The 27,114-nt window shown below is 40.0% G+C and overlaps 2 protein-coding genes and 1 long non-coding RNA gene across 6 annotated transcripts; 2 read left to right on the forward strand and 1 right to left on the reverse strand.

Annotated features, from left to right (window-relative positions):
* Nucleotides 1–174: 174 nt before the first annotated feature.
* LOC147840188 (uncharacterized) lies at nucleotides 175–5,948 on the reverse strand. The gene is made up of 3 exons (XR_015511166.1): nucleotides 3,570–5,948; nucleotides 2,102–2,374; nucleotides 175–998 (listed from the first exon to the last, which is right to left on the reverse strand). It is a non-coding gene; the product is annotated as an uncharacterized LOC147840188 (long non-coding RNA).
* Nucleotides 196–13,857, forward strand: znf628 (zinc finger protein 628). 4 transcript variants are annotated; one of them, XM_087286746.1, is made up of 8 exons: nucleotides 196–501; nucleotides 576–657; nucleotides 5,768–6,316; nucleotides 6,451–6,523; nucleotides 8,631–9,716; nucleotides 9,791–10,133; nucleotides 10,340–10,494; nucleotides 10,997–13,857. In XM_087286746.1, exons 3-8 carry the CDS (start codon nucleotides 5,940–5,942, stop codon nucleotides 13,238–13,240), a joined length of 4,278 nt encoding a protein of 1,425 aa, XP_087142872.1. In that variant the 5' UTR covers nucleotides 196–501; nucleotides 576–657; nucleotides 5,768–5,939; the 3' UTR covers nucleotides 13,241–13,857. The 4 variants fall into 4 exon arrangements, with proteins under 4 accessions (XP_087142872.1, XP_087142873.1, XP_087142874.1 ...); XM_087286747.1 differs by having other exon boundaries at nucleotides 580–657; XM_087286748.1 differs by lacking the exon at nucleotides 576–657 and having other exon boundaries at nucleotides 6,451–8,042; nucleotides 8,317–9,716.
* Nucleotides 13,858–16,767: 2,910 nt separating this feature from the next.
* Nucleotides 16,768–26,054, forward strand: nat14 (N-acetyltransferase 14 (GCN5-related, putative)). Its single transcript, NM_001045344.3, is given in 5 exon segments — nucleotides 16,768–16,891; nucleotides 17,295–17,380; nucleotides 19,084–21,332; nucleotides 21,378–24,914; nucleotides 24,950–26,054. Coding segments are annotated over 2 exon segments (843 nt in total). The 5' UTR covers nucleotides 16,768–16,891; nucleotides 17,295–17,299; the 3' UTR covers nucleotides 19,846–21,332; nucleotides 21,378–24,914; nucleotides 24,950–26,054.
* Nucleotides 26,055–27,114: the final 1,060 nt, after the last annotated feature.

Here is a 27,114-nt window from a genome sequence, read left to right on the forward strand (position 1 = left end):
CTTTGTCTACAATCAACAATTGATACTTATTGAAAACGCGATATTTAAATAATAACCTAACTCATTTTTACCTGTGGTTTTAAAACAAACAACGAACAATCTAGGCATATTTTAATATAAAGTTCGTCACAGTGTTTTTTTGACCAATGAGACGAGCCAGCAGGGGACGAGAACAAACCAATAGTCCACGACTTTACTGAGAGGCGGTCACAAGCTGGCGACTGCTGGTTAGTTTGTGCTCTAGAATATTGTTAAGGTTGTGTGGACTATCACTGCGGATTTCGGCCTTATATAATTACATTAAACACAGCTATTGCTCAGCATTGGACCAAGGGAATAATAAATGCACAGAATAATGCACGTATTGCGACAAATATCGCGACGCGTGAGGAACGGAGAAGAGGATGAGATGGTTTCGAGTAGGCCGGCTCGAGATGGCACTATTAATTCAGCAAACAGTCGATAAAACCATCCACCGTTGATCTGTGGAGAAACTGAGTGGTGAGTAGGCTTTGGCCACTTGGAGCCTTTTTTCTTCGTTATGTGTTTATGTTTTTTTTTCTCATTTCGCTAAGCAAGAACGCAGGAACACGGAGAGAGAGGGTGAGGGAGGGAGAGTGAAGCAGAGGAGGAGGAGGAGGATATTTAAAGGGGAAGGTGGGTCAGTGTTTACTACTCGGATATAAAAAAATGATTAGAAATAATTAATAATTGCATCACAAATGTATTAATATCATACAGGTTAAGTTAAATATTTAAAAACATAAATATTTTATGTTGTTGTGATACTTAAAATAATTGTATTATGTCATCAAATGATCTAAATATACACATTAGTGTATGTGGGTGTGTATATTAAACTATTGCGACACTAAATTATATTTTAGAGGCTTCTGTAAATTGTGGCTTAAGCGTTTGATTTATTATTCATTAATTCATTTTCTTTTGGCTTAGTCCCTTTATTAATCTGGGGTTGCCACAGTGGAATGAACCACCGACTTAAGCCTGATTTATACTTCTGCGTCAAACACCGGCGTATGCTACGGCGCTGACGCATAGCCCTTCGCCGTGGCCATCGCCGTCACTGACGTGCACCTCTCAAAAAATGTAACTACACGTCAACGACGCGTAGCATAAGCTCTGTGATTGGTCGGCTTGGTAGCGCTGACGAGTCTGGGCGGGACCGAGAGGCGCGCGAATGGCGCGACGCCGCGCGAGCGATTGTTTACAAGTGTTGAGTCCCGTGAAGGAGCTCCGGATGGAAAGTTTTGTTTTGTGTTTACCTCATAGTTAAAGTTGTTGCACGTCCGCCGGTTCCTGCCTCAAAATGAGCGAGTTTGAGCCACTTGTACATCCCGGAAGTGTTCAGGAAATGCAAAAAAGTAGCGAAGAAACTTGACACAGAGGAACATTTACACCTCACTGCCAACTAGCGTTTCGGAAGTGTTAATGCAGACCGGCAGAGACAGCGCGCAGAAGTATAAATGCACAGCTGCGCGCGTTGCCTGCGCCGTGGGTTACGCCGGTCACCTGACGCAGAAGTATAAATCAGGCTTTAAGGCTGATTTATACTTCTGCGTCAAACACCGGCGTAGGCTACGGCGCTGACGCATAGCCCTTCGCCGTGGCCATCGCCGTCACTGACGTGCACCTCTCAAAAATTGTAACTACACGTCGCAACAACGCGTAGCGCAAGCTCTGTGATTGGTCGGCTTGGTAGCGCTGACGAGTCTGGGCGGGACCGAAAGCCGCGCGAATGGCGTGAGCGATTGTTTACAAGTGTGGAGTCCCGTGAAGGAGCTCCGGATGGAAAGTTTTGTTTTGTGTTTACCTCATGGTTAAAGTTGTTGCACGTCCGCCGGTTCCTGCCTCAAAATGAGCGAGTTTGAGTCACTTGTACATCCAGGAAGTGATCAGAATAGCAAAACAGAAGCGAAGAAACTCGACACAGAGGAACATTTACACCTCACTGCCCACTAGCGTTTCGGAAGTGTTAATGCAGACCAACGGAGACAGCGCGCAGAAGTATAAATGCACAGCCACGCACGTTGCCTGCGCCGTGAGTTGCGCCGGTCACTTGACGCAGAAGTATAAACCAGGCTTTATCCAGCAAATGTTTTACGCAGCGGATGCCCTTTCAGTCAAGTGGTGCTCGCTGCAGAGCCATTTGAGGAGAGCTGAGCTCCAGCGAGGGGGAGCTTAAGCTTGAGCTCCACCTTTTTTGCACTTCTTCTACGAGTGATGTCACTGGGGGTAGGGTTAGGGGTGGGGTTGGTTCAGTTGCAACCCAGCACTGGGAAACGCCCATACACACTTGCACTTGCATGCACACTCTGCCTATTTATACTATGGCTAATTTAGTTTATTCAATGGGCTTAAAGGGCCATGAAACCCCCTCGTTTCAGCAGGGTGTTTTCACACCTCTACTTTGGAAAAAGTCAGAAAAGTGGGCGTGTCCAGCTCTGTTTAGGGGGGAGTGTCGGAGGAACTAAAGTGGGATGGTGTGGGAGTGTCTATTTGTGCACGCGCGAGTTTCAGAGTCAAAACACACACCCACAGCGGACAATGTGACTGTGTTTACATGGACATCTGTAGTCGAATTATTTGCCAAATTATTAAATGTTGGACTTTAACTGCAGTCTGGCTCTTTCATTCAGGGAATTCATTCATGCCTCTCGCGACAAACGAGATATTTGATTCGAGGATCTGCTCTAAGCGTGTATTTTTCATGCAATGTTTGATACCGCACGGCGAATGAGAGAAAAAAAAACCTCCGCATTTCCCGGAAACCTAGATGCGTACGGCAGGTAGTGTCAGAAAGCCGCGTGTGTTATTCCGGTCACAAAATGCGGTGCTAACATTTCTGCACTCAGTGCAATAGTTAACTTAATTCGATACGAACAAACTGAATAAACAAAGAGCACTGGTCGCTCACTTACCAAATCTGTAGAGACAGGACAATCACCAGCAACTAGAGCCGCGTCTATATGGAGAGAATACTACAAGCGAATCCAGATTTCAGCGTTTGCAGATGAGAACAGCTCTCAGGTAAACAATAATCCCCCTTAGACACGCAAGTTATTGTTGTCGAGTGTCGCGTACACTGTAATCCACACGTGATCCAGATAAGCTCTCACAGAGAGAAAATGAAAACGAAAAGCAAACTATAAAAGCAACACTTCACGCTTGTTTTGCCAACACAACGTGGCGTCTTTGTGGTGTAAGCATGGTGACACAAATGAATATTAATGAAGTTGCACAGTAGAGCGCGCTGATTGGTTTGAACCAAGCCTTACTCATACATTAATGTATCACACTGTAAGACGTAATAAGACTCACTCTGGCACAGACGCCCAGTCTGCACGCTGGAATACAATGCTATTATGTCATGACCGTGACGCAGCTTCAAAAATTCGTTTCAAACAGGAAGTACGAATTTGCTTGAAATAACGCAAAAACAACCAATTTACACTTTTTAGTGAAATATAGGTGTCCTAATAGTGTTTTTAGCAGTGTGGGACACATACGACTGTCAACAGCTCAAAAAATGTGTTTTGGTGTTTCGTGACCCTTTAATGCACAGCTAGTGTTTTTCAGCGACTATGTTTATGTGACTGTTTTCAGTTTCATATGGTTCCTTTTACAGCATCGATGTTGTAACGCAATTACAATACAAACAGTTTAATAGTCTTAAGCATTATTTGGTTTTTAAAGCCTGAAAAGAGACCAAAAAAATATTTAAAAGCAGGTGCCATCATTAGCAGCAGGCTAACACAGAAACTCCATTGAAAATACTGGGGTAAAATTAATTGAATGCAGTGCTTTTTGTTTGGTCTGATACCAACTTTATATCGTATCTCAGCCAAGCAGTGAAGATCGCTGTTTTTTAATGAAATCATATTTTAAACACGGCGATTTTATATGGGATGACAATTAACTGAAAACCCTGCTGCTGGCTGATTAAAATGAAAACTCTGTGTTCATATACCCCATTCACCTATAGCTTATGTTTTTGGACTATGGGTGAAACAATCACCCGGAGGAAACCCACGCGAACATGGGAAAAACATGCAGACTCCACACAGAAGTGCCAACTGACCCACCCGGGACTCAAACCAGCAACTGTCATGCTGTAAGGCGACAGTGCTAGCAACTGAGCCACCGAGTTGCCTCATTATTATTATTTTGCTTAGAAATTATAAATAAATCTGACATATTCCAATGTCTCAGATTTCTGTTCAAAGCAGTTTGCTGGATCACTGTTACACATTTAGATTAGATTGTTTGACATTATCAGATATATATATATTTTCAGTAGTTTTTTGTTTTTCAAAACCATTAATGTTGTTTTTTTTATTACCAATGTAATATTCCAATTTTATTGTGTTTCATTTCTGAATATTTTTTCCACTTACAAGATTATAGCATAATCCAACAATGCTCAGTATTTTCAATACTGGTGTAGAAGGATAAAGCACACAATTCAATTATTCTTTATTTCTATAGCACTTTTACAATGTAGATTTGTTAAAGCAGCTTAACATAGAAGTTCTAGTAAACTGAAACTGTATCAGTCCAGTTTTCAGGGTTTTCAAGTTCAGTTCGGTGCTGTTAAAATTTTACTGCTGCTAATTCAAACACTAAAGAGCAAATCCACCTATGCGCAGCTCCACAAGTCCCAAACCAAGCAAGCCAGTGGCAAGGACTTCACCAATTGATGAAAGTGAAAGGAAAAAAAAACAGGCTAGAAGCATATCATGTTCCATACCTCTGGATAACTCCAGTCCTAAGCTGGTGGAAAGCTTCAGTTGTCAAGAGTATCAAATTAGAATCTCTGAAGACACCATTTTTCTTATAAGCTCATGCTAGCCAAAGTTTGCATTATTACTTTATTTTCATTATAGTGTCAGGTATTAGCTTGTAAAGTTCTCGAAATACTGACATTACTTACAATTGACTTGTTCCAAACCACTTTGATTTTGTTTTTGTAATGTTGATCACAAAAGAAGATATTTTGAAGTATGTTGGAATCCATTTCCCTACATAATGTTTGTATTATGGATTCTATGGATGTCAAATGTTAGAGGAAATGTAATGTATTAGATCATTGGTGTCCAAACTTTTTTTTTTTTTGTATGAAGGGCTAAAAACAAATATCAAGAGCCGTGTGCTGAAGGTAAATGTATCAAACTATTTTGCATTAAAGTTGCCATGGCTAATTTCCTAATTTATTTCATATTATTTCAAAATAAAAATAAAAAATGTGACATTAAATGGTATTGTCTTATGCAGTAAATGATACCTTGTAGTAATAAAAAACATAAACGATCATATTTATAACACAGTGGAGTTTAATGAATCTACTAGTCAAGCAGAATCTGTCTTTGACTTTGATTTGCTCACCAACGTCTCTGCATTGTCAGGTAACGGTACATTTAAACAAAATCTGAATAAATAACACCTTTTAATTGAAACCTTTAATTCCAGTCAGCTTTTTACCAGTAAAAGAAATAAGGGATTAAATTTGAATTGAATGTCTTGAAACCATCCCTATCATTCTCCCTCTCTTCTCAGATGGGATGGTGAGCCAAATCAAAGGTTATCATGGGGCAACTTTGGTCTGCAGGCCCTAGTTTAGGCATCTTTGTATTAGATAATGATATCTGTTTAGTTGACCAGGGCAAAATGCTTTTAATAAACATCATAAGTGTATCATAAGTGCATACACATAAATCATACACCTATTTCTATATTTCTGTTATTACAGCTCTATCAACAAAAGAAAAGACGAGAGAAGACATTCTGCCTCAGAAAAGGTTTTCTGGCTGAAATGTGAGCAAAAACTCTACCAAACACAAGCCATGGCTGCTACTATTGGAACAAAACCGCAAGACGATTGAGAACCTTCACTACAGCCCAACTTTTTGTCACCAGCTGTGATGGCCAACACTGTTGCTACTCTGGTGGTCCAAACCGAACTCTTAACTTCTCAAACACCTTCCGCCCTTTCTCCTTTTCCTTCCCTACTTCCTTCTGTAGAGGATGGAGAGGAGGACGGAGGGAAAGGAGAAGAAGAGGGCAAAGAGTCTGAAACAGTCGTGCTAACAGGTGACTTGGTGACATCATCAACGCCCCCTGTTACAACGGTGGCTCAAAACCCGGAGCATCCATTCCAGTGTCTGGACTGCGGGAAGAGTTTTAAGTGGTCATCCAGACTGGCACATCATCAGAGGAGCCATAACAACGAAAGGCCATATCGTTGTAACATTTGCCCTAAGGCCTTCAAGGGCTCCTCTGCCCTACTGTACCACCAGAGGTGAGAGGTCAACCGATTCAGCATGTTGGTTGATATGTCTGGTTAATTAATCAAAATTATATAATGTGTTGGTGGTGACGTGTGTTTTGTTATGTATGCTATTCCTACATAATATTGTTTGTATGTTATTTAAGGTCTCATTCTGGAGAGAAGCCCTACAAATGCGATGACTGTGGTAAAGCATTCAAACGCTCCTCTCTTCTACAGGTGAGCCTGTTTTTTGCAAAAAGGCTCACCATTAATTTCTGTAATTCCTACAATTCATATACAATTCATAAAAGCACAACCTCAAAATAAAACGAGGGAATCAGTTTATTTGCATTTCCTGTTTGGTACAGTAGACATTTTCTGATGGCTAAAGATTGTATGCACCCCTGATTTATTCTTAATGTGCGTTCACACTGAAGTTGCGAGAGCGACAATGCTGTCTGCCTTCACAGCTCCGCTGGCAAGAGCGTTAAATTTCGCTACATTGATCTCGTATTTAAAGGAGCCGTCGCATCAAATCAGTTACATTCCTGCATGAAAAGATGCTTTCCAGTGTGAAAATATTGCCTGCCTTTTAAGTTGTTGTGTGTGTCTTTGCTCCATATGCCTGAAATATTCTAAAGCAGCATTAATGCACATCTGTAACTGGCCAGTGACTTTTTTAATGCTTGTCCCTGTGTAAGAAAACATCATAAATAATTAGAAATCCGGCAACCTCAATAATCAAATCCTTGAGAACAACTGTGGTCAAACCAAAGTTCACAAGACTGTGTTCTCTAGACTCCTCCCAAGCGGTGGACTTCAACATTCCGATTGGTTGCTGCTGAATCGTGTCATAGCTCATTACAATAAAGTTGACTTGATTTCAACTCTCCTCAACGCCCACACTGGCAAAGACTCCTCGCTGCTTATTTCCACTGGCTCCCAATTAATGAATGACTTCTGAAAATGAATGACTTCTGGCTACTTTGACAGTCTCGCTGCCTTCAGTGTGAACGCACAGTTAGAATTTATGAATATATTGTGTTATAAAATGGGCTTTGCACACTGGGACTAATCCTAGGGTTTCATCCTACCAAATCTCTTTTGGTTCTGGGTAAAAAAGCATTTTATATTAGAAAGCAGAATACTGCCTATTCCCAGGCTTGTGCAACTCCGGAGCAAGATTAATATGACTTTTGCATTGTTAAATTCACAATGCTGTGCCAAACATGTGCAGTGTAAAACAGTGCTGTATTAAAATTTTATGGCTAGATGTTTAGCAACAGACAGCTAATCCCCTGTCTCAAATTCAAGTGCTTTGGCGAGTTACTGAAACACAGTTTGCTTTTTGTTTAGTGTTTTCAATGAAACTAGGGTGCAATTTTAAATAGTCTGGAAAAGTGACTGTAGCGGAGAAGAGGCTTTATTTTGACCCTTGTAGTCTTAGGGTGCACTCACACTACGCAATTAGAACCATGCCTAGACGCGTTTTCCGATTCTTTTGATAAGTGAGTGCTTCAAATCGGGCCCAGGTGTGGTTCAGTTGGCCGGCCCTGGCCCAGTTGGAAGATGTGTGCCAGAGAGCGGTTCGGTTGGGCGTTAGCTCGTTACGCTTGTAGTGTGAATGCAAAGTGCACCTGAGCCCGAAACTGAAGACGCGATGTCAATTTTAAGGGACTGTTTTATATGGATTTATTTATCATTATTACTTTTCAATGGATGCAAATAGTCATAGTTTATTAAAGACACAAACCCTGCAATGCATGACAGCAGATGCCTTTAGCAAACCTCCTAATATGCGCAGGACGATGACTTTATGATAATTTATGAGCATCAAAAGTTGTGGATCAAAATATTTGACCGTGTGTCACTGCATCCCAAACGTCCAAAACGATATAACTAAAGCAATGTCCACTGTGCTGAGTGAGAGCACTTCTCTTCCTGTTGAACTGAACAGTTGCATCATTGATGACATAAGCATGCTTGTTCGGTAGGTGAAGATGCAGTGTGAGTGCAGGTCGTCAGGGAAGGGGGACAACCGTGAAAGTACACCCTATAAGTCCATATCTGATAGCAAATGTTAATATGAGAACGTGTTTAAAAAAAGCTTTTATGTTAACAAGCTTAGGAATGTACAATGTAAAACCTCAGCATTGTGGAATTGTTAACCCCAGGCAAACAATTATCTAACCTGAAGCAAAGCAATCTAGGTTTTCATTTACAGTGTTTAGAATGGCAAAGAGTTTGTTATTTGAAGTGCAAAAAGCCCTGAAGTGAGTTTTCATCAAAGGTATTTGAAAATTGTTTACTTATCGCTTATCACTATGGTTTATATATCCATCAGATTCATCGCAGTGTGCATACGGGTCTACGCACTTTCCAGTGCTCCTACTGCCCTCTGACGTTCAAGTGGAGCTCACACTACCAGTATCACCTCCGCCAGCACACTGGTGAATGTCCGTATCCATGTGACAGCTGCTCCAAGGCCTTCAAGAACTCAAGCAGCCTCCGCCGCCATAAGAATGTACACCTGGGCTTCAAGCCTTACGTCTGTGACGTCTGCAATAAAGCTTTTAGCCAGTCCACTAATCTGCGACAGCACATGCGCATACACACAGGAGAGCGTCCATATATCTGCGGAGATTGTGGGCGCAGCTTCACTCATTCTTCCAACTTGGCGCTGCATCGCATCTCTCACATGGACGGGAAGGGGAAGAGTGCTGGGAAGGCTGGAGGGGTCGGCTCAGCAACTCGTGAGGTGGAGGTGGTGCTGACGGAGGATTTGAACACTGTTGGTATGAGCATTTCCGAAATGGTTGGTCTTGTGGGTGGACAGGAAGGAGCAGTCGGACAGGTGTTCCTGTCTCACAGTACACCCTCACCTGCTACCTCAGGACCAGCCAATCAGAACCTTCTGCCACAACTAACCCTCACATCTACTTCCTCTTCTGTCACAGACACAGATCATATCCACATGAGCAAGGGTGACACATGTGCTAATGTCTTGCTTTTTAGCTGTGGCAGTTGTAATGAGACATTTTCAACACAGATTCACCTTGAAGAGCATCAGACACTACACTTAGATAGCCTCGGCCCAGCAGGTGGTGGAGTGGTTGCTACCGAAAGTTGTACAGAGGCTGACGGAGCTGGGGTGTCACTGGTGGGGGCTACACCATTGTTGGCAGACTTTGAAGAGGTTGTTGAAACTACTACAGTTGCAGACAGTGGGCAAGGTGCAGAGTTATTAGGTCTGGATGCAGTTAGAAATGAATCCGGTCAAGCACAGTATGATCTTCTGCAGACCTTCACTGCATCTGTGAATCAGTTGACATCTGATAACAGCTTGCCAGCTGCACAAGCTACAACAGACTGTACCTACTGCGGGAAGACTTTCAAGACCAGCAGTGGACTGACCAGACATGTGGCACAGGTGAGACCGATGAGTTGCTCCACAGGTTTTTTAAAAAAACACTCTTCATTTCTCATGATCTCTTTCTTTTCAAGGCCCATCCTCGCACTCCATCCGATTCGCGTACTCAGTTCAACTGCTCGGCATGTGACCGATCCTTCCCTCTGCTCTCCTCTCTGCTTAACCACCAGCACTCCCACACTCCTGAGCAGAGGCTGCTTGCTGAGGCAGAAGCGGAGGCAGAGATCGTCTGCCCCTCTCTCTCATTGCCCCTGCCCTCCTTAAAGAGAGAGGGAGAAGATGGAGAGAGAGAGATCCATGTCAGTCTGATTGCTGTCACTGAAGAGGGAGAGAGACGAGCCGTGAAACCATCTGCCAAAGCTTCAGGAAAGGGCAGCAGGAGAGGTGGAGGTAGCAAGACATCTGCCGCAAATAACGGTAAAAGAGCTGTAGCGGACATTAATCTATTAATTGGTTTACTTTCAAGTTATATTTTATTTAATTTAATATACTTGGATGCTAAATGTATTATCAAGCTTTCTGATATCTAGATACATATAATAAAAACTTGACATGATGTGCTTAAACACTGTCTGGTTGTCAAATTTATCTCACAACTCTATTGCTGTGTTCATTCACTACAGAGAGGCCATATCGCTGCTCTGAATGTGGGAAATCATTCAAAGGCTCATCAGGACTTAGGTACCATATGAGAGACCACACTGGGGAGAGACCGTATCGGTGCACAGAGTGTGGCAAGAGCTTCAAACGGTCCTCACTGCTCTCCATACACCAAAGGGTAAATCCAGCTACTTATCAAACTGATGGTTGATTTTTAAACTGAAAGTGATTTTACTGTCTTGCATGGAACACAAATATAGATATTTGATTTTGCTTTCTATTTTTTTGTCCTGTGCAGTTATAATTATGTAATAGCATATATTACAAATATTAATTATATAAGTTATGGTCTGGAGCTGTCAAGTAAGTAAAAGTATTATAAAAGTCGTCTGTATTCTTACAGTGTAATACAATTAAGATATATAAATTAAGAATAGCAATATGAGCTAGCTGTAAATTGTCATCTGTACCTCACTCCAAGCTATATAGAGCACAATTTTAGATAAAATTTGTACACACAATAATTTCAACATTAAAAAATACATTTATCATTTTATGGTGCTGTTTTTCATTAATAATTAATAGTAGAATTTTGCATTTTAAGTAGACTGTTTCTTTAGTTATGTTCTTCTTTTCTTAATCAGCTGTTAACCTCTAAAAATGATTCTCAACCCATGTAGGTGCACACAGGTGTGCGGGCTTTTCAGTGCCCCTACTGTCCACTGACCTTTAAGTGGAGCTCACACTACCAATACCATCTTCGCCAGCACACCGGTGAGCGGCCATATGTATGTCAGGAATGTGGCAAGTCTTTCAAGAACACCAGCTGTCTCCGTCGCCACAGTCAGCTCCACTCTGGTCTACGTCCACATGCTTGCTCGGTGTGCGGTAAGGCTTTCTCTCAGACTTCCAACCTCAAACAGCACGAGCGAACACATTCTGGAGAAAGGCCCTTTCAGTGCTCCCAGTGCCACAAAAGCTTCACCCACTCATCCAATCTGCAGCTGCACCTACGCACACATTCCTCACACAAGGACTTCAAGTGCCAACACTGTGGAAAAGAGTTTGTCATGCTCTCCTACCTGCAGAGGCATTTGAGAACTCATTTGAGAACTTCTGCGGGTGACGTAGCATGTACAAAGGAAGCAGGAAAGGTTGTTAAAGGTAGTGGGGCTTCAGAGACAGCAACGCTAAATGTAAACTTGAATGTACCTGGAGGACTTACCTCATTGTTTCCCACTGATAGTAATTCCACTTTGATTCTTTCACCCCCAAATCTGGACATACCTCCAAACACATCACAGAATTATTTCATGATACAGACAACTTCGGGTTTGCAGCTGATCCCACTGTCCAATCCCACACCAACACAACCAGCCCCACCTCCTCCACCCCCACCACCTCCACAGAATTTCCTGCTTCTTCAATGCCAGTCCAACAATGGAAATCAGCCTAGTCTGATCCTGGTCCCCACAGCATCCAGTACAAACACTCTTCCCACCCCATCAGAACCACAGACCCTCCCCTTGGTTCAGACTATTCCAGCAATGCCCCAAGTTCTGGCAGCACCCCAAACTCAAATCCAGCCATTTCAACCAGTCCAGACACAGCAGAGATTTATTTTGACCAATAATAATGCTCCACTCATTACTCCCCAGCCTCAAAACACATCGACGATTGCTCGTCCCATTTTAGGCAGTCTTGCTCGGAGCAGAAAAGGAGCAACTAGGCGTGGACGAAAGCCCAAAGCTGCTACCCAAAAATCCCCCTCTGCCCTTCACACCATGCCAGTCAAGCAACCATTAATGTTGTCGTCTGCAGGTTCCACATCGACCACGATATCCAGTGTCACTTCAGCTGCTTCAGTAAAGACAATGTTCCCAAAGCTTAATGCTAATAATCCACCAGCTGTTTTGCCTGTCAGCACTTGCCAAGTACCTGAAAGCCCTTCTGTTCCTGCAGTTAGCATTTTGTCAGTGACACCAAACTCTACATTAACAAACAGTTCCCCCATGTTGAGCAGTGATCCTGAGAGTGTTGCAGTGAAGAAAGCTGTTAAAGAGATATCAAGGGAGCATTTTGTTCTGTGCTTGAAGAAAGAAATGGAAAATGGAGAACAGGGGGATGGGATGGAGGTGAAGGTGGAGATGGGAGGAGAGAATGATGCGGAGCGATCTTATGTCTTGCAGATAGAGGGTGAGCACCAAGAAGAGGGAGAGAATGGTGAGGGAGGAGAGAAGTCATATGTCCTACGGTTTCAGACAGAGGGTGAATGTGAGGGAGAAGCAGGTAAAGATAAGACTGGAATGGTCTCTCTTAACTTACTGCAAGAGTGGACCGAACAGAGTGAGGGACATGGAGCTGCAAATGCTGAGGGAAATGTTGACGTAGAAAAGTCATTTGTGCTTCATTTTCAAACTGAGCCTCAAAATGAGGATGACATTCAGCCAAGCTCGGGCTTCATAGGAGGCCCTGGTGAGGATCTCAGCCTTTCTTGTCATCCTGGGCAAGCCTTGGTACCCCTAGAAGGGCAGGATGTGGTGTTTGAGCTTGGCGACGAGACAAAAATTGATGGAAGCACAGGTGCTGGAGACAGCGTTCAAATGATCGCTCTGATAGAAGGTGAGGGGAACAGTTCTGGAGCAAGAGGCAGTTTTAAAGGTGCTGTTGGGGCAAACTCTGGGCAAATGGAGGGAATCTTTCAGTTAGAGGGCGGAGAAGGCATTGTTATAATTGAAGTTAGCACCAGCAGTTTGAGAGAGAGTGGAATAGAGGCAGCAGATGTAGGACATGCTTTAGTGGAAGGAACTGAGGAAAACCAAACTAATGATGCACAAGGCGGACATGAAGTAATGTCAGAAGAGTTAAAAGTTGCTGAGACTGAGAGCTTATCAACATCAGAGATGGGGCTGATTGGAACTTAGGGCCAAGTGGAACGACTGATATTTAACAATTTGCACCTCTAGACACGGTTTCAAATGCAAAACTACTGGTTGCACATTTGTTTAACAATTCCACACACTGGGTTAATGTAATATTTCTGTCATTTTGAAGTGTTCCGATTGGACGTCTTTAGAGATTAGGAACATGCTGACGGTATTGTACATGACATATGTTAGATCTTGCATAAATCATGCTTGTTTGTTGCACACATAGACATCCTTAGAACACCACTGTGTCTTCTTCCTTTGCTGTTGTCCCCTGCAAGAATGCACTTTGTGGGGATAAAGCATATGTTTCTTGGTTACAGTTGTTCACCTGGCCCCTACGGGGAGCTGTTTCACAAACCACGGTCATCAAATACAGCCCAGCCAAAAACTGTGGTTTCTCAATGAAGGAAATCTCGGCTGCTCTTCTATATTCAGGGTGCACTGAAACAGAATTTTTAAACTAATATGAAATATGAACTATATTCAGCCATGCTGTCATGTTGACAGTGACTGTACAAAGTGAACTTTTGTAAATATGACTACTCTGTTTGTTTTCAGTCTTAATATTGGTACTAGATGACAATTACCAATAAAAATAGGTATGAATGTCAGTATTTGTGTTTGCTATATATTTTGTTTACTCAATACTTTGATTAGATTTCATGCACACATGCACATGGGTGATTGTATACTCACAGGTTAATTTAGCATTTCAAAAAACTCTTTATAAACAACAATTCTTTCCAGTATCTTATTGAAAGCATATTCTGTTTTAAAATATCAACATTACATATTTTCAGTATACTAAATGTATGTATTTTTACTTTTTACTAATTTCGAGAGGAGCACGTGATATGATCCACTACAGCTGATCCTTATTGCTAATCATTAGCTAGCCTATCAGGTCATTCCAAAACGATTATAAAGCTGTGGTCACACTAGAGTTTGAGCTTGCAAAATTCTGTCGTGCGGCGCTGCGAAAAGGGGTGGGATTAAAGAAGATGTATGACATTTAAAGAAGCGACCGATTGCTCCTTAGTTTAAATTTCTGTCCAAAGAGGTCATGTTCCTCGATTGGTCTCACGCAGTCAAGTGATGTGATTTCAACTGTCACACCTGTCGCAGGTGCTTGTGTTTCCAGTCTGATGCATTCGCGTGCGTATGAATGGAAGTCTAAGGGGAGGAAAGTGCAGTGTGACTGCAGCTTCAATATCCTGCCTAAACTTTATTCCCTATCTTCGTTTTAGGGTTCTCTCGCGGGACAACATAGCGAAGGGTAACAGAAACAAAACTGACAAATCTACTTCTTTTTAGCCAAAAAGCCCACTAGCTAGCATAAATACTGAGCACATGGCACTAATTAAATCGGGATCAAAATATTTTTTAAATAATCAATAGATTGTCTTTTGAAATTGTGAAAGTATTGACATGGGGAAATAACTCTACTTGTAAGATCTTTTCAAATGAAATATTTTCTTAGAGTGAGCGCACACAGACATTTTTAGTGCTTCACTTCTTATCAGCAAAGGAAAGTGGCATCATTGCTTGTGTATAACCGTACGTTCACACCAAAAGCGGCGAGAGCATCAAAGTAGCCGGAAGTCATTCATTTTCAATGAGAGCCGGCGGCGATAGGCGGCGAGGAGAGTTGAAATGAAGTCAACTTTATGGTAATGAGCTATGACGCGGTTCGGCTGCAAGCAATCAGAATGAAGACGTCCATCGCTTGATAGCAGTTCAGAGAACACAGACCTGTGAACTTCGGTTCCAACCACAGTTGTTCCCAAGGGTTTGATTATCGCGGTCGCCGGGTTTCCAATTATTTACAATTTTTTCCTACAGGAACATACATTAAATAAGTTACTGGCGAGTTACTGATGCTCATTAATGTTATATAAATTTATCTTAAAAAAGCGGGAATCTCACGCGATGTGGCAGTACAAAACAGTACTGCTGCTTCAGGATATTTCAGATATATGGACACATATTGGATAAATAGAGCAAAGCCACACCACACGCAACTTGATCTTCCATTGTTAAATTAATTTGATAAGAAATGCGCAACATTTTCACGCTAGAAACATGTTTTATGCAGGAATGTAACTGATATGCTGCAACGGCTCCTTTAAATATGAGATCAATGTAGCGAGTTTTGACGCTCTCGCCGCAGGAGCTGAAGGCAGACAGCGTTGTCGCCAGGGCGGCCAGAGCGACCTTGGACGCTCTCGCCGCTTTCGGTGTGAACGTACGGTAACAGTTGTGAGAGGTAATACTACCAATTTAAAGGCAAAGTATTGCATCGTAACTGAAGCAAGGTTTGCTGACACACATTTTTTTTAAATGTATATTTTATTTATAGATAGTGAAACACATTACTAGAAGGTATAGGCATGAGACGTTTTCAAGGTATACCACAATTTGAAAAATTCAAGGTTTAAAACCGCCAAAACTTTCTCTTCCTAAGGTATGTGTAAGATTTTTTATTTACTTAGATTTTTTTTAGGACAACAGTATCTTTAGCAAAGAAAATATATAAGATTCTGATTTAAATTGTAAAGATATCTGTGTTTTTGAAACTAATAAAGACAGCAGAAGTCAATGATTCATTTTAATGATTTGGCCTGACATGATTACTGCTCCAAAATATTATAAATCTTTCAAAAAATAAAATATATTGTTTTCAAAGGGGAAAAAACTTTTTGTTTTATAGACATTTACAAAAGAATATATTTTAGAGCAGTAATCACAATATCGTGAAATTTTTAACCAAGGTTATCATACCGTCAAAATCTTATACCGGCCCATGCCTAGAAGATACAAAATAAAGGACAACAAAAACATGTAACAAGAAGCAAATACACTAAGGGTATTTTGTGAGGAAAAAAAAAACACTAGTGCTATCTTACATACAGAAAATACAGTTTTAGACTAGATCAGAACTAGTTTCCATTACCAAGTTGGTGGTGGAGACTCGATCAGAAAGAACAAGGTTAAGGTGAAGAGGGGATTCACGCAGTTTAATGAAAATAGGAGAATAGTGCTAGGTCGGTAAAGATAGTATTTAATTTTCTTTAATAAAATAAATAATATATCTAATCTAACAAGTGAGATGGGGGTATGGGCTCTTCCAGTTCAGAAGAATTTACTGCCTAGCCAGGGATCAAATATATTTTAAGCAATTTAATGTAGAATTAGAAAGATGACTACAATAAAAATAATTATCGCAATAATAAAAGTTTAAAAAACAGATATTTTGATTATGATGGGGGAAAGCTCATGATATTTGCAATATGAGACTTTTTGCATAAAATATTGTATTGTCATGACATGTAACATTATGTGATCTATGAAAATAAGCTGCACATTTTATAGATAAATACTATTTTAAAACATTTTATAGCAGAAAGAAAAACTCGCCCACACGCGGCGCATGCGCTCAAAACGTTGATAGTTTATGTGCGCAAAAACACTACGCATTTTACGCAGGGTCGTATTCCCGGATGAGGATTGGTGAAAATTACATTCCATGTTGAAGAGACAACGCTGTTCCATAAATCCCTCAAACGCTGCAAGTAACATCGACTAGAGGAGGGCATTTCTGCAGCATTTTGTATTTAAAGCAATACGCGCGTCTCTGAAAATCAGGTAAGTAGGTCACGCATGATCTTTAAATTATAGCTATGGGTTTGAGCCTTAGAGAAGGCGGCGTTTACCATATAAGGATTAAAAAAATCGACATGAGGGGGACGGAGCAAGCTAACGGTACAACATGCTGATTTAAACCTGTTAAATTGCTTCTCGAACAGCTCCACACACTGAAAGACCGACAGGAGCCATAACATCAGGAGGTTTTTTGCTTAACGACTGAGTTAATGTAATATTCCCACAAGGCAGGCATACATAAACCACAAAGTCTATCACGTTAAAGTTGTTCTTGCATGTGTTGTTCAGAGCATTGTCACGAAAATATCTGCAAAAACCAAATGTAGAGTGAATTTTTAATTTCATCTTAAGTAAATGTGTGAATGACTTTTGGGTTTTCTATTAGGTAAAATGGTACGATTGGATCTTGCTGATGTAGTTTTGCGGAGAATGCAGGAGAAGGACATTGAAGCAGTAAAGGCTCTTATTAAGGTGCGATTCAACACACACAGTTTTATTAACGCTCACATATATATATATATACACACACATACATACATAAATGCACACTGCTGTTTGGGGTCAGTAGGATTTTTTTTAAATAATAAGCTGCTCGCCAAGGCTGCATTTATTTGATCAAAACTACAGTACAAAATTGTGAAATGTTACAATGGAAATGTACCATGAACAACTACAACTAAGAACTGTTCAAAAGTATCATTTAATTCAATAATTTATTCTAGTGATTTCAAAAATGAATTTTTAGCTTCATTACTCCAGTCTTCAAAGTCGCATAATCCTTCAGAAAACATGCTAATATTAGTAGTAATAATAATAATAATTATTATTATAATAAATAATAATATTATTAATGCGAATAGTAATAAAAACAATAATGACTGGAGTAATCATTTATTTTGAAACTAACTACATACAATAACAAACCAGTTATTTAAATATAATGTCCTTCAAAAAAAGAGTAGAGGTTTAACCCCGGGATACTGACCAAATCTGCCCACTTGCCTCTGTCCATCATGGCCTCCCAACCCACCCCATATTATAATTAGCTTTATCACCCTCTCTCCTCTCTACCAATCAGCTGGTGTGTGGTGTGCGGTCTGGCGCGAAATGGCTGCAATCGCGTCATCCAGGTGGATGCTGCACACTGGTGGTAGATGAGGAGATTCCCCCCCCATGGTGTAAAGCTCTTTGAGTGCCCAGAAAAGTGCTTTATAAATGTGAGGAATTATTATTATTATTATTATTATAGCTGTGTTTCCATCCAAAAATGCTATTTAAATTTATGCATAAAACAGGAATATAACATAAAAGAAGTTTAAATAAAGCAGCCTTTCCATCCAATGAGTCAAAGAGAATATCTAAAATGTGCATAAACTTCAGCTCAGTAAAGCAGACTACGCAGAATAGCGCTATTTACTGATGTTTTGTTGTTAAACTAAATAAAAATGTACATTATCGATGCTGTAAAAGATACTTTATGAAATAAAAAATATTTGCATCAATCTTTTGCCAGAGAATTTCATTGGCTGAACAACACATGAGTGCATATAACCCAATCATAACACAACACAGTCTACATCAGCTTTGTGTGACTGAAAGAATTTTAAAACATAACTTTACCTGTACGTCATCCTTCCTTCAGCATGAAATAGTAGCTCCAATATGATTCAGAATTTTAAAAAGTTTTGATTTAGCCTTTGTTTTTACCGCTGTCTCTCTCTCTCATGTGCTGCGTTCACATTCAAATGGCGGATCTGCGTGAACGGGGTGCGCAGATGTACAAATCTACATTTGTTGATAGACAGTTTGGGCTACTTATCAGAATTATGGGAACTCTATTTAATTTGATGAACATTTTTTAGTTCAGTATATAAATTGCATATAAACACATTTAGATAATTTACTGTAATCATTACTATTGTAATATTAAGAGATTTTCAACCAGCACAAGAAATATTTCTGAACACAATCACCTACTGCACCATTAATTAAAATGTAATTTAAAAACATCAGTACTTTTCTAAAGATGCATTCTGTGGCTGAAAAATAGTAACTATTATTTTGCTGATGCTGTAGGATGACATATTTAAGTGTACAAATTATTTTACTAAAATAATAAAGATCAATGCTTTCTTTTCTCTCTGTGGTCCCTCTTATTCTGACTGTGCTTTCAGGAAGGATGTGAGGGAACGGAGAACCGCCTGATTCTTCACCTTCTGACCCGTCCGCTCGCTCTCCTTCTGCTGGCCATCCTCTCCTCCATCCTGCGCTGCGTGCTGCACTCTTTCGTTTTGGCCTTGGTTATTCCAGTCTTCATCTCTGTCATCTACCTCAAGCTCACCATCCCGCGATCGGCAGGCATCTTGGGCTCATGCAGACCATACTGGGACTACATTGGCAGCAGCTACCATGCAGACACAGAACCAGATCTACCCAATCCTCACCTGGGCAGAGCCAAGCTGACTACCAACCAGGAGAAAACCAGACGGCGCAAAAAGGCCAAAGAGAAGGAGAAGATGAATGAGAGAGAGCAGGTGGATGAAGATGAGCTGAAGCAGAGGGCCAAGGTTGCTGGAGAGGTGTGGGTGGCAGACTCTGATGGGGAGATTGTGGGATGCGTGGCTAGAGATGGTTGGAGTCGGGACGGTGTTTGTAGGGTCTGCAGGCTGGTGGTCCAATGTTGGTACCGCAGAGAGGGACTGGGCAGACTGTTGGTGCAGGGCCTGGAGTCAAGAACAAAGCAGAAAGGCGTATGCCGGGTCTATGCACACGTGCCAATCCCTTCCAAAGTGGGCGAAGCTTTTTTTAGGAGGCTGGGTTATCGTCTGCAGGGTGAGACCGCAGGGATTGAGGAAGAGGAAGAGGACGATTATGAAGACCCAGAGAAGGGCTGGCTGGGGTACCCTTTAACTAAAGTGTTTGTTAAAGATCTTTAGTGGGATCGAAAGGATTTAGAGAAGCTGATGAAGAATGCAAGGAATATTCTGGATTCAAAACAAGTTAAACTCTTTCAGCCTGGAATTCTCAATATCATGATTGTCTCTTGATAGGTTGAGTGTTAAGCCTGATTTATACTTCTGCGTCAAGTGACCGGCGTAACCCACGGCGCAGGCAACGCGTGTAGCTGTGCATTTATACTTCTGCGCGCTGTCTCTGTCGGTCTGCATTAACACTTCCAAAACACTAGTGGGCAGTGAGGTGTTAATGTTCCTCTGTGTCGAGTTTCTTCTCTGCGTTTTTGCTTTTCCTGAACACTTCCGGGATGTACAAGTGGCTCAAACTCGCTCATTTTGAGGCAGGAACCGACGGACGTGCAACAACTTTAACTATGAGGTAAACACAAAACAAAACTTTCCATCCGGAGCTCCTTCACGGGACTCCACACTTGTAAACAATCGCTAGCGTTATTCGCGCGGCTCTCGGTCCCGCCCAGACTCGTCAGCGCTACCAAGCCGGCCAATCACAGAGCTTACGCTACGCGTCGTTGCGACGTGTAGTTACATTTTTTGAGAGGTGCACGTCAGTGACGGCGATGGCCACGGCGAAGGGCTATGCGTCAGCGCCGTAGCATACGCCGACTTTTGACGCAGAAGTATAAATCAGCCTTTAAGCCCAACTGATTAGATTAGATTCGTATTTGTGTGGTGGGACGTCCCAGCCTATTGACCTTATTCTGCAGTATGGAAGTGCGCTCGTTTTTATAATTGTTTTAGAACTTTCGACACAGTGTCCTATGGGAGAAATGACTAGCAATAATAAACATCAGAAAACGGCCAAACTACCTGCTCTACAAACAAGTTTGTTCGTGACTTGACAAAGTAAAATAATATAATTCGAAAAATATCAGATTGCAACATCAAGCAGAATAACAAGCTGTTTTTAACATCTAAAAATGAATATGCGTATTTCACGTGGCCGCCATTTTAAAAAACGAAAGCAAGGCTGCGGTGGGAAGAAACCTGGAAGTATAGGATCAGCTGTACTGTAAACATTGCAACAACATACCGTAGACTACAAACCTCCAGCTGTTGCCGTGATTTCAAAGTGCAGATATTGTGGAAACAACACTTTAATATTCAGTTAAGTTTAATTAAGAATTTAAAAGCATATTAGGCATCAAACAAAATTCCAATCTCTTTAAGAGTAATACGGTTAAGTGTCCTCCTAAGCTTTAGTTCATGGCACCAGGCAAGTACAGTGGGGACGCTTCCCTGCTTCAGCTTAAGCCTAGTTCACACTAGAGGATTTTAAGCCCAATTTGGAAGTTAACGAGCTCGCCGAACAGATCGGGTTGTGATCGGGAAGAAATCTGCGGGTGCTCGGCGCTTGGCGCTTTTTATGTGTGAACTACTGAACAACGCATCAACGAGGCTCGCTGACGCGTCGCCGACACCTCGCAGATGGAAATCCAACATTTAGCATGCTTAATATTCCAGAGCAGTCGACCGACTCAACCCCACGTGTGGTCCGATGTAGTGACGAGCTGCAGCCAATGAGAGAGAATGCCTGTGTGCTCAGGAGCTCAACAGAAACCTCTGTGATTGGTCAGAATGGGCATCAACGCACTCGCTTCATTCTGTGTTAACACAGACATGAGAGTAGGCTATATTAATAGTGGAACTAGAATTCTGTAACTATTAGAATTACCATACTGCTCATTCTGACCGTTCTCATATAAAACGCCATATTGTCACAACATATTTACATTCAAAGCTATTATTGAGATATTAAAATTAAGCTTTGAATGTCTGGCATCATATTTAATGATGCCATTACCCTAAAAATATAATCTTTTTTTGGTAATACAGCCTATAAATATGCAGTTAAGATACTAGACCATGCAAAGGTCTTGGCTTTCATTTTCACTTTCAAACAGGAGCTATTTCACGGCACAGAATATGCTGTTTTGAAAGATTTCTGAAGTAAATTGATGTTTTTGCTATCAGAAAGTTTTGTTTATGTTAGAAGGAAGTTGTTAGGCAAAAATGCACACATATTTAAAGTCACAGTGAAAAGTATCAGACATGCATGCAGTCATTTTGACCAATATGGTAATTTTAGGGCAGAAATGCTCAGCTCTTTACTGTTTTGTAATAAAAAAAATGACAATGTCAGAAAGAAATACACTGATAGTTAGAAAACGGCAGGATGTTATTTGTTAGTTTTATTTCAAAGAGTTATACAATTACAAAAATTAAAAACTCTCTGTGTATCTATCCACTGGAACCTTGCAGATGAGTGATTAATCCGCTGATAAATCTGCTGATTTGACGATGTTTTTAAATGCTTTCTCCAAAGCTTGAAACGCTGTCAGTGATGTAATCAGCACACAAGCAGCCAATAGTGTTCAGCTTTTTCTGATGACTCCTCCCTCAAATTTTCATTGGCTGTGGTTTGGTAGCTTGAATGAGCTGATGGGGAATGAGTTGTTGTCAGATCATGTAGTGTGTGACCTCCCTCTTGTGGATCATTCACAGAGTGTTGCGTAGTGTGAACACCACAGAGATTAAAAGACACAAAGTCAAGTCATGTAGTGTGAACGGCACAGCAATCTGCTGATGTTTAAAATCCTGTAGTGTGAACTAGGCTTTATGTAACCCGGTGAGCAATAAAACACTGCAGTGCTCTGTAGCACACCCTTGTGTTGTCTGTAATAGTGTTGTCCCGGTACAGAAATTTTAAAGACGTCCATTTCTGTGATTGGTTGTGAAGGTCATCAGTTCATCGATCCTCATTGAGTGCAAGTAGAGATACACGGACAATGGAGCGTTTAAAGCCGCGAAGATCAGTGGAGTCATCAGCGGATCGCTCATCTGTGTTTGCATTCTGTAAACAATGGTGAAGTGCAGTGAACTGATGACCTTCACGGCCAATCACAAACGTTTCTGTTGAGCACTGGGGTCCGTTCTTTGTACGTGGATTACTCAGTTAGCTGGATTTGGTAATTGACGATTTGACATGATCCAGGATCATGTTGTCCAAAAGTTGTTGTCATAGCAACAGTTTTGGTAGTTCAAACCTGCTCGGAAGTAGGCTCATTAAAACAGGATTAGATCGGGTCAGTTCAAGCAAAGATTGTACTGAAAGTATGTAACTATTTCTGATATTTTCTTACAGTAGTAGTTATATACACGTAAAAATAGAGAATATAATTTTTAAAACTATATATATATATATATATATATATATATATATATATATATATATATATATATATATATATATATATATTAATAAAATATATGGCATCTGCACACAGAAATAAAAGTACGAAGACTGCCACCTGGTGGTTTAAATAGAAAAATTATTGATAAGAACTTTTTAGATACAATCGCTTATTAGTACAATTTGTGTATGAAAATAGACATCCACCATATTCACCTTTTTTTAAGGAATAACACATTTATGCAGTCATGAACATGTCTTGACAGCTAATATGACGGTGATTTGATGTTTCACAAAAGTTGCAGACACCTTTACCAACATAAAAATGCTTTTGTGATGCTAAATTAATTTAAACATAGTTTTTCTTTACACCGATTAAGAAATCGGCTACTATAATACTATGACTAATATAATAAAGAAAATCCTCTCTAACTGTAAAACTAAATAAATTGCTAAATACTCTTGACTCATGAAAGTGTAAAGCCTGCAGCCCACAACAAACTTTGAAAAGAAATTGCGTATCATATTTAACAAACCGTTTCCTATGAATTTTATGTAATTTTGCTCACATGGATAATTGAATATTAATCAGATGATGTCATTACGCCTCTGCCGTCAGCCAATCGTTGCATTGCTGATCATGATTTTGCGTGATTGATAGATCATTTCTTTACAACACGCGCAGCAATTTTAGATCAGTTCATCCAGACATTTTAATCTGATTCGCGAACTTGCTTGAAGAACCAAATTAGCCAGAGATCAGTTATCAAGATTGAAAGATCAAGGATCTGCCAGATCATCTTTAAGCAAGGTATGAAGCACGGACCCGTGGTGAACAGAATGGCAAATTATCGCTGTTTAAGAACGCACTCAACAATGCTTAAATGTTAGCGGGAAATTGACGTTTTTAATTTTTATTTCAGTAGCGAAATCTATTAAAGTGAAATAATCAGTTCATCAACTTGAGTTTGAAAAATGGTATTTTAAACGTGTATTTAAAACGTTAGCTGACTAGTGCCATGTCCCTTAATTTAGCTAAAAATAAGGTTTAATATCCCTTTTTATTTTCACAATTTATTCAGAACGATCCTTCGGGTCATTTGGAAGGCAATGAAATGATACATTTGTGTCAATTTCTCTTCGCTAATAAGAAATACAGCCAGGTACACAGTATGCCATTGTAGACGACGTTTCTGTGAAACTCCAGCCGATACTTTTGGGTTTCTTCCTACCTCAGCCTTTCTTTAACTTTTAAACTGGCGGTCACATGAAATTAGTCTATGGAAGTGAATGAGACCGGATCCAAAAAGATTGCAGTGGCTGTCGCTGCTCGTATGTGAAGTATAAGGTCAATAGGCTGTGTGTATGTGTGTGTGATGTGTGTTGAATTTGCATGTTGGAGGTGATGTGATTGGTACACAAGTGCTGCTCTTTTAATGATGTTTGGTGTGCTTGTTCATAGAGGAATTGTTCTGAGCGATCGCCTCAGCATCTTAATTCAATTAAACAATTGTTAATAACATTTGATTATTTTATTTCTATTTATCAAACTCTTTATTATTTAGAGATGCCTAGGTATATTTAGATTTTATTTATAGGGCAGCTTTAGCCAAACGGCCAAAGTAATGGGTGTATGGGGTTGTTTCATTAGCATCCTTTTTATTTGAAATGTACATATGCGCTAACTTTATACAGCAAGTGAGCAATTATTTGCACTACAATCAAGTTAAAGGCACAAATTGTAATTTTCGCCATTAGATGGCGCATATTAACAACAAACAAAGGCATAGCTTGCTGATGCTACAACTGAGTCTGGAATCATGGGAGTTGTTGTCTTAATTACATGAGCCAAATATTACAATTTTATTATCATTGTAGTATGAAGTAAGGCTGTCAGACATTGAAGTGAAATGAAAACACTGAAGCAATTGCTAATGAGATATGAGCGTGACGCAGCAAGAAAGCAGCAGAGCTTTTATAATGCCATAAAACGCACAACATATTAAAGCGTGTTTGGTGTTTCCATGGTTTTTATAAAACAAACCGTAAATTGCGGGTATATGACATAATTAGCATGGCAACACAGGACATGGTTCATATCACTAGGTAAAATGGCTTATTTCTCTGGATTTGAACATTCTTAGAAACATTTTGTATCACGTAAGTCAGCAAAATGTATAACTGCTCTAGTGGTTTTGGATATTTTAATGACAAAATCTTACATGGTTTGCCTTACTAGCAGATTGTTTATAGCTGTCTTGAGATTTTATCATTATTGCTGTTGTTTTAACCCATTCCCTTTCATTGTATTGCCTTCCCGTAAGCCAGAAGTATTGAAATAGTGACAAATCTTTTCCTTTGTATTGTGATGTACATCTAAGTTCAACAAAACAAAACAAAACAAAGCACAACTAATGTATGGCACCTGTTAGTTCTTATTTATTATTTGCTGACTAGTCTCAAAAAAGCAATGATGTATTTAGAAAAAAAATGTTCATTTTATTCTAAATTTAGGGCCATTTTAACTTGTCAGTTGTTGGGGTAAACAAAATAGCACTGTTGATCGAGTTCAACTTGTTTTGAACCTGAAATATTTCAACCTGTACGAATGAGTGTTTTTTCCCACTTGTTTGAACAGCCGTTACAATGGTTTGCTATTACATAAAGATCTTCTATTAATGCTCTTATGAAAATCATTTATGTTGCATAAGTCATTTTTAACGTCGATATACACTGCAAAAGTCAGCTCTGGGTTCACGGAGGTATCATTTTGAATAGGAAAGGACAATCAATCAAAGCATGGATCACTGTTTTAACATGGACTAAGGCAGATTTACATGGGTTTACCTTATTTATTAACCTATTTATTATACTGTATTTATGAGTGAACTTGAGATTTTTGTTCTTTTGTGAAACACTTGTTTCTCTGTTCATGAATAAGCATTGTTTTTTAAGGTAATAAAAGTATTCCCCAAAGGTTTCTCATACCATTTTTATTAGTACTCACTTTTAATACATATCGGTTGTTGACGTGACATTGCATTTTTACTGTCAAACATGTCAAATAATATATACAATTAGTATTGTCATAATTTAAAGGGGTGGTCCAGAGTGTATATTTAAGACTTGAGGTTGTTTATAAGATACAAAGCAATTTGTGCTCATGCTTTATTTGTAAAAAAAATCACGTTATTTGTTCATAATTTGTATTTTGATTATATACTGCTGCTCTGTTAACATGAAAACGACTGTCATATTTCCTACTAGTTCCTCCGAAAGGCCCGCACTCAAGGGGCTCTGATTGTTCAGTTAACATAATGTACTGTGATTTGCGGATTGGCTCCACATTACCAGGAAAGCGTTAGGCCCCTACAAACACTTGCTTTTGCGCTGTGTAAGTATTGTCAGTTAGAGTAGCTGTTAGCCATATCAATTTGTGCTTGAATCAGACAGAAAATGTCACAGGACAGCTGAACCTCACACCTGCTCTTTAAAGTAACATCTGACAAGTGTCTTTCACATATATTCAAACTATAAGCATGTGTGAGTAATATGAAATGTTCACATTTATTTTGCTAATTTGTTATTTGAGATGTAGACTGCTGGGAAAGCGGCCACAGAGAGACACTGCAGCACTGGTGAAGATTGTGAGTGTTTACAGCGGTTTGACAGATAAATATGAATTTGTAGCTAAATTATTAGTGGTGCCAAACAGTATTTCCTGTTGTTTACATCTTTATGTCCTTGCTACAACATACGCTAGAAACGATGCATGTAATAGATCAATTTAACAAATGAATACACTTTAAGGTTGTGGCTCACAATCCACATCTTAGTCTATTGTGATTGGAGCTGCTCCTTCTTTGAGGAGTTTTTTAGCCGAATCCACCACTGAACTGGGAGAGATCCTGGAAGCTGTCCTTTGTCAAATGCTATATATATATATATATATATATATATATATATATATATATATATATATATATATATATATATATATATATATATACATTTATAATTCTCTTAAACATAATCAAAAT

The sequence above is a fragment of the Danio rerio genome, chromosome 16 (assembly GCF_052040795.2).
Source record: "Danio rerio strain M-AB ecotype USA chromosome 16, GRCz13ab, whole genome shotgun sequence".
NCBI lineage: Eukaryota > Metazoa > Chordata > Actinopteri > Cypriniformes > Danionidae > Danio > Danio rerio.